The sequence below is a fragment of the Brassica napus genome, chromosome C2, assembly GCF_020379485.1.
Source record: "Brassica napus cultivar Da-Ae chromosome C2, Da-Ae, whole genome shotgun sequence".
Classification (NCBI taxonomy): Eukaryota; Viridiplantae; Streptophyta; class Magnoliopsida; order Brassicales; family Brassicaceae; genus Brassica; species Brassica napus.
The window spans coordinates 11,781,611-11,798,697 of record NC_063445.1 but is presented as its reverse complement, the minus strand read 5'-3'; the positions used below and the strand labels follow the sequence as shown (position 1 = coordinate 11,798,697).

At 35.7% G+C, this 17,087-nt stretch overlaps 1 protein-coding gene across 1 annotated transcript; it reads right to left on the bottom strand.

The window, feature by feature from the left end:
• Window positions 1-1,645: 1,645 nt before the first annotated feature.
• On the bottom strand, window positions 1,646-3,207 carry LOC125581915. The gene has a single exon (XM_048748119.1). It carries the CDS (start codon window positions 3,046-3,048, stop codon window positions 1,930-1,932), a length of 1,119 nt encoding a protein of 372 aa, XP_048604076.1. The 5' UTR covers window positions 3,049-3,207; the 3' UTR covers window positions 1,646-1,929.
• Window positions 3,208-17,087: the final 13,880 nt, after the last annotated feature.

Below are 17,087 nucleotides of genomic sequence, written 5' to 3'. Positions count from 1 at the left end.
GCTACAATGTAGGAAGATGATCAAATCTTTTGTATGCACTACACTCTACACAGGTGACTTATCGGAGTCATGTTCGTTTTGCAAAGACTCCAAGCTTGTAGTGGTCACGTGCTGAATCACACTTTTCGAATTGGGCCTTTACAAAATTTTCTCTTCTAACAATCTTCTTCACTTATTGTTATAGATATTTACCCAATTTCCTGCTTCTTTATGGGTTTTGACCCAATTAGCTCAAAAAACAATCTTCTTCTCTTCACTTTTTTTCTTCTCTTCACTTTTTAGAAAACATAATATTAACAGGCCAATTTATTTGTTTACATCTTTTTTTTTCCAATAATCAAGACTTTATTTTGAAGAAAATGTAATCTTTAAATATCTTTTATTAGCTCGTGTGAAGTTTAAATCATATAAAACTTTAGGAATCTTAAAATTTAGTCAACTGATTGATGATTTTATATACAGTAGTATTACTTAGTTATTTTCTAGCATAAAATTAAAAATTTAAAAATGTTATATTGAAATATCTTTTATTAGCTCGTGTGAAATTCAAATAAAATATTTGTAGGAATCTTAAATTTGAGATTCTTTACCTAGATAAAAATAAACAAACTAGTTTCATCCAACTAGATATGTTTATTTGATTTTCGACTTGGTTCATTTTGATTTTTTGAGTATCTTTTTATATTATATGAATAAGATACTTTACCTCAATTCTTATTAAGACAAGTCAGATAATACATCTGTGTGGTTCCACCACGTGGCATCTTCAGAAAAACTTTCCCTTGATTTTTGTCTTTTGTCGATGGATTATTACTAGCCAGGCTTCTCTAACAAACTATATGCAATTTTTTCTTGGCCATACTTTTTTGGAAGTTGGCCTTTGTATGACGATTAAATGAACCCACATCTATTGGTTTCTTCTCCTAAACCCCTTACTCGATCAAGAGTATTTAGAACCCGTCGTGGTTGTTGAGTTGTGCAAAACAGTCTCTTGAGGATGAAGAAACATGCCATAGGACTAGGGATTTTTTAGCATAGGATGAAAAGCTTATGTACATGGCAGGCAGAAGTAAACTAACAACAAATCCAACCGGAACCGTTCTTCTTTTCCTCCACGACCCGACTCTATGAGTGGCATCACTAGCCCTAAAGCGGGCCTTCGAGAAGATGATAACAGGGCCAATACTAGTGGATGTTAAAAGAGATTCGGTTGAAGGAAAGCTCCTATCCACAGCAAAGCAAAGGAAAACTGAGAGGTGGAGGGGGAGAAACCTCCGGCGTCGGCACAATCGAAATTTTCTACTTGGTCGCCTTTGTTATCGTCTTTTGGGGAGATAGATTTTTATTTTACTAATATAAAGACCTTTTGGTTAGGAGTGGAGAAATTTATATAGCTTTTAAACTTTAGAGCACCTTTAATGGAAGGTTTCTAAGTAAATATCTAAAGATCAAAATTAAAGAAAAAAAGTAAGATATTAAGAGAAAAGCAGAAGAGACATTAAAATAGAGTTCTGAAACTAGATTTTCTTAGAGCATGTTTATTGGGGCAACCCTAAGTGGTTTCTTAGTGAATAATTAAGTATTAAATTAAGTTAAGAAATTTTGTTAAGAAACACCTAATTTTAGTTCTCCAATGGTAGTTTTTTAATTAAAGGTTCTTATAATTTTTTTTATTAAACATAAACATAGACTTTCAGTATATTGAAGGTTTACGAGCATAAACTTTCGCACGGCAAATGGTGAGTTTACTGATTATGGAAAGCTTTTGATTCTCTTACTGAAAGTTTATGCTTGTAATCCTTATTGGTGTTGGCCCTTGAACATTTTGTTTTACAATTGCGAGACTGAAGCTACCCAACTGAATTTTTATAATTTGGTAAGGAAAGAAGGCTAAATGATCCATTTGCTCTCTTGACTCAGAATCCAAAACTAAGACTCGACAATATTTTGTGGTGGAATGTGGTAAGGGGCCAAATAACTTGAAGAGCGGCTCTTGATTGCGGAAGACTTCAAAATGACATAACCTGATTCGTCGAAATCAATGATTTCGACATAGTTAGCATACAAGCCAGGAAAGGAAGTAGCAGAGACACAGAAAGGTTCAGACATTGAGAGGAACATGTTGAGATCTCCTATGTCATGAGTGTAAACAGCATTTCCTTCATCGTCTATCTTGAACACCATTAAAGCTTTGGTTCTCAATCTAGCAATACCACCCTTGGCGATCTTGGTTGTCTTCTTGTACCACTTGACCAAGAAAGTTTCACCGGTGGGTAGTGACTCCACCAAGTGCTCGCTCCTGCAGCACATATCCATAAGATTCTGTTTAGCCTTGGTCAGCTTGGGCATGTTTGTAAACCGCAATCGCTGAAACGTGGGGTTATTATTGGGTCTGTAGGGATCCCATGAACCGATGAGATGGCCTCCAGATCCGGGGATGCGAAACATGTTGTCTTTCTTAGAAAACATGACACGGGATGAGTAGAAGCAGGGGTTTTCGATCTTGATGTTGGTCCACCCTGGTTTACTTTGAGAGGCTGCTGGTTTGCAAAAGCTGAGCTGAGGTCCCAAGAACTTGACAGCCACGACACAGTCCTCATCATTCTCTGGAGAAGATGATGACATTGACACGTTGGTGATGATCTTGGTTTGGCAATGAGGAAGAGTCACAAGAGGAGGCAGTGGGATGCGTTTCGGATATGTATCAGTTGCAACAGGGTTGAGATCGTCTTGGAGACGCAGGATCCCATCTTCCTTCAGAGTAGCTATCCAGCCATGGGATGCCCCTATCGTTATCTTTGTGCCTTTATCATTCATTAACTCCAGAGGTACCTTCTTCTCCAATTCGGTGCACTTTAGTTCATTGAAATTCATAACCACAAGTTTTCCGAGATCCCCTCCACAACTCTCAGCCACGATGATTTTACAAGGAGGGGTTTGCACCAATGATGTTGAGATTGCTTTAGAGTGAAGAAGAAGAAAGGATCTCACGGACACAGGAGGTTTCCCAAGGCCGAGACTCGAGAACCGTCTCAGAAGCAGAGACATATGGATGTTCTCAAGAGAGAGAAAAGAGAAATTTAGTTGAAGAGTTGATATTGTTTCATCTTCTCCATTAATACAGAAACTAACCTTGGCCACCAAGTATTCGTCTTCAGTAAATGGACCAGACAGAATCTTAACTTGATATTTTCTTTCTACAAGTACCTTTAACTTCCCTTTTTTCTATTCTTTTTTTGAAAAGGGTACCTTTTTCTATTTTCTTTTCTTTTATTTGTCTTTATCCCAATAAAAACAAAAAAAATAACGAAATTAATACTTCGGTTATTAACTTATATATTCAGTAAAAAAAACTTATATGTTCAGTAAACTCTGTCTAGAGTCTAGACTATCTTAGGGAGATGAATTATATTACGAGGGAAAGAACACATGTCTGAAATGATTTAATATTTTACTAGATTTCGGTCCCCGCAACCGCGTGAATGTTTGTTTTCATTTAATTTTATTTTAACATCTATCTTATTAAATTAGAAATACTTTAAATTTTTGTTTGGCAACATTGATAGTAGTAAAATAAATAAATATAATGCTATTTGAAAACATGGATAGCAATAAATTAGGAAAAATAGTAGTGGGCTTATTCTATTAAAAAAATTGGAAGTCTATTACATTATATTAAAAAATAATGAGATTATGTTATTTGATATACATATTCAAATCAAATAATAATTTAAAATTAATTTATATCAAAAATTCATTCAAAAATTGATTTTTACTAACATATTTTCCAATAACCATTATAAAAATATTTTCAATATATATAAGAAAAATACAATACAAAGCCTAATTTCAAACACCAACTTAAATTATGGTTTTTATATTTCAAATTAAAATTTAAAAATATAATATATGTGGTTATTTATATGATTGTATGTATAAAATATTATTAATTATAAGATTACTTATTTGATGGTACATATAAAATACGATGAATTATGTGCTAACACATATTTTTGTAACCTATGATTACACATATATGATATATTATAATGATTAGGGGTGGGCGTTCGGATTCATTTTCAGGTCTGTTTGGGATTTCGTGTTCGGTTCAGATCTTTGAGGATTCGGTTCGGGTTTGGATAACCAATTTAAATTATTTTCAAAAATTTAAAATTTACTATATGCTTTAATTTTTAAAAAATCTATAAACAATAGAATATATTACATATAAATTTGAATAACATATGTCAGAGTACCTAACTTAACATATAAATTGGTTTGGTTTAAATATTTGGATAGAGAATCAATAATTATTTAAGTATTTTTGGAGTTTTGAGTATATTTTAACTATTTTAGATATTTACGTTTGATTATTTGTATATATTTTTAAGTATTTAAACGAACTCAAAAGTATCATATATATTCTGGATGTTTTTATATATAGTAAATCTAAAAATAATTAATATATATAAATCTATTTTGGATACCCAAAATACTTCGGTTCAGATCGGATTAGGTTTCACTTCTTCAAATACCAAAATTTTGAATAATTCGGATATTTAATCAATTTCGGTTCGAATTTGGTACTACTTATTCGGATTGTATCGGTTTGGTTCATCGAATTCGAATTTTTTGTCCAACCCTAAATAGTGACATAAAAAATAAATAGCATCATATTTTTTAAAAGTACACATGCGCGGGCGCGCAGGTCAAAATCTAGTTTTGTATATATATTATAATATATATGAGGTGTGTTTATCACTTTTTAAAACATAATAATTTTACCGTATATTTTTTTATTGAATTGGTTGTTTCAAACTTTCACAAGTTATTAAAAAATTAATCTTTTAGCTTCATAGATTCATATTATCAAGTATAATAAGGTTGTTCAAACATAATAATATTAGAGTATGTTTCAAACTTTCACATGTGTTTATTTCTTCTTATATATTTTTTTGTTTGTTAGATTAGTATTTCATTATTGAATAAATAAATAGAAATATAATTTGGAAAATATTAAAACAATATCATCTCCGAGGATAATCAAACATTCCACAAAATAAGAAAGATAACAAAAACTAAATTTAAAGCTTCGTGTATAAATTTTATAAAGAATTTAATTAAAAATTTAATTATATTTTTAAATGAGCTATATACAAAACACAAATAAATGTGAAATCCGTTTAGTTTTAAAAATGTACATGATTAGGCATAGAAGTCTTGAGAAATATTTATGCTCCTTGCAGTCTCTTTCAAATACGATGGTACATGGTATGGAAGTAAAAATTGATAACAGAGTTTCAAGATCAAGATCACGTTTTTTTATTTGGAAATGATTGATAGTTATTTAGCTTTTACAATGTAGCAATATTGTGTTATATACATATTATTTAGTTCCTATAATCTAGAAAATGAGTTATTTAGACCTATAATAATGATAAGATTATAGATTAAATGTAACATGACTTTCTAGTAATAGGTCTATTAGATCTATTTTTTTAAAAAATCACACATAAATCAAGGTTGTGACTTCTGTTTTAATATATAAGATTTTGGCAGCACCACATTGGTGATGACATCTCTAGTGGCTATGTCTAAAATGTTTGAATACTCTGAATATTTGTTATTTATTCTGTCTTCACACATAAATAATATAAATACCAAAATACAAAGATTAAATATATTTTCCTCCCTGTTACACCACTGAATTTAGTTTAATTTATGTCTTGATTAATTTGTATTAAACATCCTTGTTTGATAAGTTAGTAACTTATTCTCTGGTTAACCATAAAATCTAAGCAAAATGTTTTCCTTTTCAGATTTTAAAATATTAAGACCTTTTCCTACTTCCCTTTATGTTTTTATATCAAACAATGAGGTATTTTTGAGATTATTTGTTAATCATAGTTTTCTCTTTTGTTTAGATTACTCATCCTAATTTTACATTTCCTTTTTGTTTGTCTACAAGACATGTTGAAGACATACATAAATCCAAGAAACTGAAAGCTCTGATTCCCGGAGATCAGTTACTGTGTAAACCTTGGTCAAGGGTACGTGAATTTTTTTGCAATGCTTCTGGTTGCAGTTGTTGAACTCAGTGAACTCAACTACTTTTGGTTGTAGTTTATAAACCAAAACAGGTTTGTGGTTATATACACCAAGGCATGGAATCATTCTGATAGTCAGCGGTGGGTAAAAAACACATACGAATCATGTTATATTTGTAAGAATCAGGTAATGTTTTCTTGCAAATCTTAGCGTTTAATCACATATGGTGAATCAGGTGCGGTGTGATGGGTGTCTATTGGGGGTATCACAACCATATCTTGCACAACTATAAAAACTCACTTCTACAACCATATCTTGCACAACAATACTTTCTACAAGAGGACGAAAGGCGGATGGGGGTCTTTTCGCGAGAAGAAATATTCAAGAAGGAGAAATGGTAAGAAGAGCCATCTGAACATCCTTTCCTCTGTTGTGTCAAGTGTTGAAATGTAACTTCTTTTCAGGTTCTTGAATACCGTGGGAAACAAGTAAGATGAGTCATTGCAAATTTAAGGGAATCAATATATCGTTGGTAAAGGGAAGGGATTGCTATGTGAGTTTAATTCACTTGCTACAGTCTTGACATGTGGTTTAGTATAATATTTCTGAAACTTTCTGTTTGTTTGAGTAGTGGTGGATGCAACAGGAAAGGGGAATATCGCTCGACTAATAATTAATCATTCACATATGGTTATAAAAAAAGAGGAATATCGCTTCTTGATTCTAGCGATCAGGGAAGATCATGCCCCTTCTAACCCATGCATAGTCCTGTTACAAGTTACAACATACTCAAGTTAACAAAAGGACAATACTCCAACAAGCAGCTTTTAGAAACATACAAGAAGACAACAGACACATACCCTTTCATTCTCTGTCCCAGAATATGACCAGAAGAACATGCCACATGCATGGTGGACGAGTTTGGCCTAGAGAAAACTTTCTCAGGCACGCATCCCAAGACTCCTCCAATGGATCTCTCCTGCTACAGCCATGCCGCTCTTTCCTCCTCCCTCTGAAGCAGCTCTGCTCCTCTTCATGGCCATGATGATGACTACTCCTCCGTCATGTCTTCGGCTTCCTCCAGATCCCCTGCCGTCACCGTGTTTGAACGCCCCGCTTGAATCTCTCTCTCCTGTCATCCCTTCGGAACCACCAGACCCGCCAGACATTGCTCTCTTCCATGTAGCCGCCGTACATCTTCTCGCCTGCTCCTCTTCTGCTGCTGCTAAGGAATCCCAAACAGTCTGCTTCAACTTCACTCCCTCTCACCACTGTCTCTGCTCTTACTCCGCTAGGAACCCGTGTCCCAGCTCTGTAAGCCATGACGTGAAGAGGATGAACTTCAGATCTGTGAGTTCTGATGTCTCTGATCTTCATCTCCAAACACTCTCGACAAAGAACACTCAGTTTGAACACCAAACTTCATCTCTAAACCTAGCCGCAAGGGCCTTGTCTATAGTTGTGCAAGATATGGATGTAGAAGTGAGTTTTTGGGTTGAAGACAGTATCAGTTTCAAGCTAGTCTCCTTCCAGTACACAACAAATCAAGGTCTTGAGGACTGGCTTCTGATTGTCAAAGTATCGGGAGTGACTTGTTTTGTCGATGCTCAACTCTTACCCATATACCTTATCTGTTATGCTCAACCAGATCTAGTTATCGAGGACTCCCAGGAAACTGTTTCCTTCTCCTCTGCTCACTGGCTCCTCTACCTTGGCAACATACCTCTCCTAGTTACTGGTACATCCCTTCCAAACGACCACTACAGCTTTCTCACCGTCGACATCCTCCTTCCGTGGTCAATAACCCAACGCCGCCGTCTCTATACAGCACCAACATAGCCCATTAGCTGCATTACTTCATAGCCCAAAACCTGCAGGATGGCATCAATTTCTGTGATTGGCGTGTCTGGCCAGCTTATGATTCTCAAGGACAAGAATGTACTGTACCTCAAAATGCATCTAATACTTATCTGTTTGCGTACCTCCGGTTCACCTAGACGTCCCCCTAATGGGGTGTTCCTTGTGATATCTCCTTCTCCACTGCTATGTGCTCTCATTCCAACAAATCGAAGGAACACTCCAAAGTCTTGTGCAAGGAGACTCGACCGTACTGAAATGCTCTGCCTCTTATCCGACGTTTGCTAAAACAAGCTCAACCAGAACAAGTGTGATGATAATATGCTCAGGTTTATCACGGTTACAAACTATTGGCTTCGACACGGTAATTTTGAGGTCCGAGGTTTTGACACGACTAAACCATTCAGTCCATCATCTTACTCCATTGTCCTAAGCGTCCCTATGAAGGCTAAGCTAGCTTTTGAGATTCACCTGGTCTCAGTGAGAAGCTTTGTTGAGTTTAGAACTTATCGTGTCAAATTCAGTATCAAATACAGTCATATAGGACTTCTTCTTCTCGGTGTTGCCCAAGGTCCTGGAGCTTCTCACTAAAAGCTATTGGCAGGTAACAGTTCAACTGCTTCTTATTGGTGTATCAACGTTGATGTCGACTATCAATTGTTCGTAAGAGCAATCGCCTTAGGGATTAAGGTGAAACTTCTCCATGGGGGTTTTCGTCTTGCTGAGCTTGACTCGCCTCTTATAGACTTTATCTATCTGTGTTTCATAATGCTTTCTATTTTCGTTGAACCGTCGAGTATGGTTCCGAGATCTTCTGCTTCAGTTGTAAACTCTTATGTTCCTTAAGCCTTTCATATAAGTTTGGTGTTACGAAAAAAAAGAACATGACACATGCAGCATCAGGCTACCGTAATATGCCTTAGTAGTAAGGCTACCTGATCATGCCCAACGGTTTGGAAACTTAATGGGTATGTAAAAAATAGTAATAATAATATTTTAAATTTAGATAGATTATTGAATTAAGTTTTGTTTGATAACAAAAATCTAACTAATCATGTATGACATTTGACAGTTTCTAATGAAGTTGTTAAAACATGCATCTCTGCAAACATAGGTTCTGACGTTTTCTTACCTTTTTTTGCCATTTTTTCATTTAAAAAAAAAGTTAAGATACTATGTCCAACCCACCGTTGGACATGCTCTTTATGCCTTTCTTCCTTTTTTTGGGATCGAATCTCTCTTTGTTTTAGGTTAATTTGTGAAATAATTATTATGGAAACAAAATTAATAAAATAATCATACATTGTAAAACGTGAAACTTTGACATGCATTTGGATCTTTTTCTTTGGCATGCACATGGGTATATTACATTCAGTCGCATACGATTCTATTTTTCTATACATTTAGAACAGATTTAGATACAAATAAGAAGATGGAGGGAGGGAGTGGGAGAGAGAAAGAGAAAGAGAGATGTACATTTCTATTATATATTAATAAAATAAAATAAAACATAACAAAATTGTGATTTTTTTGTAAGAAAAATCTAATTATATTACATGTGTAAAATAGTATAAATTTAAAATAGATTTATCAGAAATATTGTATAAAATTATAAAAATATATGTTTGTTTTGAAATTTTCAAAAAATTTGTAATGTGTAGAAAAATCTATATTTTAATATGTAAAATATAGTTTAATAATTGGTTTACAAAAAGTGAAAACAATTAAAAGTTGAAGGAGGAAAACATATTTGTAACAAAAGAAAAATATTTGTTTATACATAAGTGTGTGTGTAAAAGGGCATTATATCACACTATTACATAATTATATAAAGTGTATCATCAAAACCTATGGCTTTATATGGTTAATTTATGATTTTTTTATGGTTATAAAGCCTAATTTCCCTTGTTTTTTTTTCTTGTTTTGCTGGTTTCTTTCAATTTTTGAAATTTCATTTGGTTAATTGATGATTTTTTATGGTTATAAAGCCTAATTTCCCTTGTTTTTTTTGTTTGGTTGGTTTCTTTCAATTTTTGAAACCAACCTGTTTTCTCTTTAAAACCAAAAACAAAACAAACAAAAAAGTCTCCCCTGTTATCTTCTTTTTGATTTTTTTAATCTCCAGGAACTATGGAACTTACATGGTAATGGTACGATATTAACGACCCGATCTCATGTGTGTTTTATCTCAAAGACTTTTTTTTTAACTTTACTTCTCGTTTTCTTTTTCTTTTTGTTGAAAAAGTCATCTTATTTGTGTTGGGAATGTTCTGAAATCTATTATACTAACTCTAGCAGAAGTCGTAATGTCGAGGTTCGACTATCATATAATATTAGGTGGTTGTAATGTTTTGTTAGAAACCGATTATGATCTATGAATTAAGAATTCATTACTAATATTATATGATCCTATAGGGTCACACACCTGAGAAAACTGAATAATAAATATGTTGGAAGATATAATATATTATATGTTAATGTATATATATTTATTTGGACATGAATTATCTTAATGTGATTAAGATTATAATTATAATGGGCCGAGTTGAGATTATTAATATAATGACACGGTCGATTAGTAAACCTAAGTGAATTAGGTCATGTGCCTTTTATTTATATATAGCCTTGCTTGATGAAGCAAAGTGGTGGCCGCACACACAATAACATCTGTGTGAGACAAGTGAACGTGTGCGTAGTAAAGAAGAAAATAGTTTCTTCTTAGCCAAGTAACTAAAGAGATCCAACATAGACGAAGGTGTTCGTCGAGTTTCGAGATATGATCTCAACGGTACTAGCATCCCATTTTAATTAAGTTTGCGTGCGTGTGGATATCGGTAGAGGCATGACATTTGGAGTGCTAAGAAATTTCGGTTTGTTTTATTCATCTTTCCGCTGTAAAATAACCAGGTATATTCGAAACCCTAAGACGTAGATTTGATTCGGTATTGACATGAGATTCTAGGCATATGAATTCATAGGTTGATTTATAAATTGTTATAAACTGATATGAATTCCAACAGTGGTATCAGAGCCTACTTGTTTAATACTGAAATTGAATCTTATTTAATTTATATATTGATATAGATAAATAATTTTGTTCGATCTTGTTTAAATTGTTAATCAACCGAGCCTGTGATAATCGTAAGTTGATGAAAATGTTCATCAATTTCCAAAATAAAGATATGGGTATATTAGATATACATGTATTTTAGAAAGGTTCATATCTTAATTTTGATATTGTATATTACGATTACCCCATACCAACGTATACGTTAACCGCATGCATATAATAATAATTACATACGCATGTGATTCGTAGTGTAGTTTGAATATGTGTAATAGTGATTATGCATGCATATGTTCATAAGGTGATTGCATATTTGATTTAAAAGTCAGCATATATTATAGTAATATTTGGTCGTTGATTTTTGAATAGTTTAATATGCATATTCATTCAATGTGAATCGTATAATATAAGGTAATCATGTATTATTGTAATACATAAAGTGATTCTATAATTAATTTGCATGTGAAACCGATTGAATCAAGTGTTTGGTTTGATTGGTTTAATACAATTGGTTTGGTCCAATTGGTTTGGTCGTTTGATTAGATTTTAATTAGATTAAATTCTAAAATCAAATATATAAATAATTAATTATTTTAATTAGATTAAATTAATACAATTATTTATAATTCAATTAAAATACACATAAGATATGTATTAGTTATATTTATATTTATATTAGATATAAATTTTAAATATAAGTTAAAATTGAATTAAAATTTGTTCCTCAATTAATTTCAAGTACTTTTGATGTCTATCCAATTTTATCAACTATCAAAGCTTGTTTCGTTGTAAGATGGGTTTGTCAAAGCAAGATGTCTGCAATTACATAAGTGAGGTAGATGGTAACAGTTACCATATGAATAGAAGACTGGTTTACTTGACTAGGCTATCAAAACGGTTTTGGGCTTAGAGACATAGGTTGGATAAGACATAAGATGTCGTCTAACAACCAAGAATTATATTTGATATAATTAGCAAAGTGTTGCTTTCTTAAATAGCTAAATATTCGGGCGATGAGCCAAAGCTCACTCGAATTTTAGTGAAATATGGATCTTGGATTATTATATTCATTTGAGGAAATTGTTTGAATATAATATGAGTTTTCTTAATTGTTGAGATTTCTATAATTTCTGAACATCATATTAATATTTCATATTCTTCTATTCCAGCAATGTTAACTCCTCACAACCCATTTTCATTCCAATATGCCCTTAAGAAGGACAAATTGAATGGATCAAATTTCCTCCAATGGTATCGAAACCCGAGAATTGTTCTCAAGTAAGAGTTTAAACCCTACTTGGAAGATCTGAAAAGGAAAAAGACTTTTGAAACATCGTTTAGGGGTATTTATGTTATAGAAGTAAATGTTACTACTTCTGGTTCTGCTTCTTGGGTATTGGATACCGGCTGTGGTGCTCATATTTGTACGAGTATGAATGGCTTAAGAAATGGTAGAATTTTGGAGATAGGACAAGTGGACCTACGCGTGGGAATTGGAGCAAGAGTTGCTGCATTAGCCGTGGGAACACTTCACTTATCTTTACCTTGAGGCTTGGTTTTAGAACTTAAGAATTGCTACTATGTACCTGCTATAAGTAGGACTATTATTTCCATTCCTTGTTTGGATTTGGAAGGATTTCAGTTTTCGATCAAAAAAAACACGTGTTGTTCCTTTGATCGTAATGATATCTTTTATGGTAGCGGTCCATTAGAGAATGGACTTTATATTCTAGACCAAAGCGTGCCTGTCTATAATATCAGTACCAAAAGATTCAAGTCTAACGACACAAATCAGAATTTTCTTTGGCATTGTCGTTTGGGCAACATAAATAAGAAACGCATTCAAAAGCTTCATAGTGATGGACTTTTGAGCTCATTTGATTATGAATCATATGAAAAATGAGAATCTTATTTATTGGGTAAAACGGCTAAGGCTCATTTTACTGGACAAAGTGAAAGAGCCAAAGACTTATTGGAACTTGTACATACTGATGTATGCGGCCCAATGAATATAAATGTTAGGGGAAATTATCAGTACTTCATTACATTTACTGACGACTTCAGTAGATATGGTTATGTTTATCTAATGAAACATAAGTCTGAATCTTTTGAAAAGTTCAAAGAATTTCAGAATGAAGTACAAAATCAGCTTGACAAGAAAATAAAAGCTCTTCGATCTGATCGAGGTGGAGAATATTTGAGTCAAGCGTTTAATGATCATCTGAGAGAATGTGGAATTGTTTCACAACTCACTCCTCCAGGAACACCACAATGGAATGGTGTGTCCGAGAGGAGAAATCAAACTTTATTAGATATGGTTCGATCTATGATGAGTCATGCAGATCTTCCACCATCTTTTTGGGGATAAGCTCTAGAAACGTCTGTGTTTACGCTGAATAGATGTCCATCAAAATCAGTTGAGAAGACTCCATATGAGATGTGGACTTGAAAGGTTCCAAATCTGTCTTTTCTGATAATTTGAGGTTCTAATGCTTATGTCAAACGTATGTTTACTGATAAGCTTGGACCTAAATCTGATGAATTCTACTTCATTGGTTGTCCTAAAGAAACTAAAGGTTATTACTTTTACTACCCCACCGAGAACAAAGTGTTTGTTGCTCATAGTGGTGTTTTTCTTGAGAGAATTTCTTTCTTAGAAGAACAGTGGGAGTAAAGTACAACTCGAAGAAGTTCGAGATACACAGGAGATGGTTTCATCATCTTAGGAAGATGATCAATTAGATTTACGAAGAATCGTAGAAACTACACCCGTGGAACCTGAAGTGCGTAGGTCCGAAAAGACAAGTCACGAACCTGATAGATATGAGGTTTGGGTAACAGATCAACATGATCTATTGATAATAGAGAGTGATGAACTTACGTCCTTTGAGGAAGCTATGATGGGCCCTGACTCCAATATATTGCTTGAAGCAAGCATCTCAGAGTTGGAATATTCGTTTTAATGAGGCAATCAAAGAGTTTGATTTCATTAGAAATAAAGAAGAACCTTGTGTTTACAAGAAGACTAGTGGGAGCGCAGTTTTCCTTGGTGTTGTATGTAGATGACATACTTTGAGGTTGTTTCTTAATGAAAGACATGGGAAAAGCTACGTGTTGTAACGGACGTGAGAAGGAACAGATGCGGAAACAGATGAATAAAAGCGATGTAACTACGACACATATATTTAACGTGGTTCACCCCTAGGGCTACGTCCATGGGCAAAGAGAGATCTTATTATTGGAGGCGATATTGAGCTTACAAAGTGCAAGTTTAGGGTTACTTGGAATACAAGATATATATGAAGTAGCATCCCGTATCTAAAACCCTAGACTTTATGAACTCATGGGCCTAGGCCCACGATCAGATGTAAAATCCATAATAACTTGATGCAACGCTCTTGATGCAACCGAGTCGGTATGATATACGTGATGTAACATCCATCGCCTAGATGTAACATCCAGATTCAAGGCATATCAACAAATCTCAACCTTGACTTGAATCCTCCCAATAACAGATGTACCAGATGCACCTTCAAGTGCCAGATGTACCAGATGCGTTTATATGCGTCAGATGTACCAGATGCGCCATCAGCGCCAGATGTACAAGATGCACTTTCAAGTGCCAAATGCGCCATTAACGCCAAATGTACCAGATGCGTTCTTTAACGCCAAATGTACCATCGCTCTCTTTGCCTCAGATGTCCCTTAAGACCAGATGTGTTGCTATGACAAACCAGACGCCCTTTAACGGCCAAATGCTCAACTAGAGCCAGACGTTCGTCATCAGCTGGATGTCCCAACGGACTAGATGTCCCAACAGACCAGATGTCCCAACGGACCAGACGCCCCAACGGGCCAGATGTCCCAACGGACCAGACGCCCCAACGGGCCAGATGTCCCAATGGACCAGACGTCCCAACGGACTAGATGCCCCAACGGGCCGGATGTCCCAACGGACCAGACATCCCAACGGACCAGATATCCTTGCGGACAAGATGTCCTTGCGGACCAGATGCCCCAACGAACCAGATGTCCTTGCGGACCAGATGCCCCAACGGACCAGATGTCTTTGCGGACCAGATGCCCCAACGGGCCAAATGCCTTAACGGGCTAAACCATATACATGGTGAGATGATCATTTGCAGTGCACAAAGTACTGATAGGTTTACCTGAAGACATCACAAACCTTGTCAACACCTCATTAATATAGGCCTTCTGTGACAAGAACAACTCCTTCTCCCTATCTCTGAAGATCTCCATCCCTAGAATCTTCTTTGCTGCACCCAAGTCCTTCATCTCAACTTCAGAACCCAAAAGCTCCAGCTTCTCGATGTCACACTTCTCCTCAGCTATCATCATGTAATCCACTTCGAGTACCAGACAGATGAACGTCGCATCCTTAAACTTACTCACGTACACACACCAATCAAAAGGACTTTTGATGTAGCACAACTTGATTATATAGCTGTCGAATCTCTTGTACCATCGTCTGAGAGACTGCATAAATCCACAAAGTGACTTCTGAAGCGTACACACATAGTCATCCTTTCCAGGAACTCGACAACCATCTGGCTGAGTCATGTATATCTCCTCTAGCTCTCCATGAAAAAACACTGTCTTCACGTCAAATTGCTTAAGCTCCAAGTCCTGACGTGCTACCAGTGCTAGCAACACTCTGATGAAAGTATCTCTGACCATAAGTGAGAACATCTCATTGTAGTCTACTCCCTCTCTCTGACTGAACCCTCTTGCAACAATCCGAGCTTTATACTTAACTCTTTCTGCCGATGATGCTTCAACCTTTATCTTGAAGACCCACTTGTATGTAACATCCCTCCTCCCCGATGGTAATGTGACCAAATCCCATGTATGATTCTTCTGATGAGACTCCATGTCTCTCGTTGCAACATGCCGTTTCTCAGATTCGGGACTAGAAACAGCTTCCATGTAAGTGGATGACGCATCCACTTCCTCTGCAACCTGAAGTGCATAACCCACCATATCATCAAAGTGATATCTCTCTGGTGGCCTGACATCAACCCTTCTTGGTCGATCTTTCACGGTGCTACACTCTGTAACATCAAGCGGTTGAATCTTCGTAGACTCCAACTGAACATCTTCTACACGCTCCTCTTGATTTTCTGTGTGTGCCTTCACATCGATCACTTCATGATCATCTTGCAGCTCCACCTGTTTATCAGTGGTACCCTTTTCTGCTTGTGAACTGGACCCTGAGCTTCTAACCATAGATGCTTCATCGAAGACACTATTCCTGCTTAGAACCATTCGGTTTTCTGATGGAGACCAGACCATGTATCTCTTGACTCCATCACCGTAGCCCATAAACACTCTTAAAAGTGAATATTTAGCAGATCTACCTGACCACACCTCAGAAGGTATCCTGCACTCGATGTCTGTGTGGGGACCAAAATTTATCAAGAAGCAAGCCGTGTTGACAGCTTCAGCCCAAAACCGCTTCTCCAAACCAGCACTCGAGAGCATGCACATCGCTCTCTGTAGCATTATCTAGTTTATCCATTTTGTAACACCATCCCACTGTGGTGTTCCCCTGTCTGTAAGATGCTTGGCAGATGTTGCATCCTTACAAAACTGTTTGAACTCTTCCGAGCAGAGTTCCAAACCAATATCAGGATGAAGCATATCTTTCTTCGACAGATGTTGCATCCCACGCTCACCCATATGTCCAAGCCTCATATACCATAGCTTAGTCATATCTTTCTCTGGGATCTCTGGCGATGCAACATTTGCTGAACCGGTAACTGTTGTACCCTTCAGCAAATACAGAGTACCGTTCATGAAACCCTTCAGAATCACATCAGAACCCCTGTAGACATTCAGAACTCCATCGCCATCCGAATACTTGAACCCTCTGCTGTCCAGAAGACTCACTGATATCAAATTATTTGTCATTGATGGAACATGCCTAACCTTGTTCAATGTGCAGAATCTACCATCATGTGTCCTGAGCTTGATTGGGCCGATCCCAACAATCTTGCAGGCAAAGTCGTTTGCCATCTTAATCTTGTTGTCAAGTACCTCTGTGTACTCTGAAAACCACTCTCTCCTCGGTGTCATATGGTAGGATGCTCCCGTA

Coding starts and splice junctions, on each gene's coding strand:
- LOC125581915 (XM_048748119.1), bottom strand. CDS start 3,048: ATGTCTCTGCTTCTGAGACGGTTCTCGAGTCTCGGCCTTGGGAAACCT.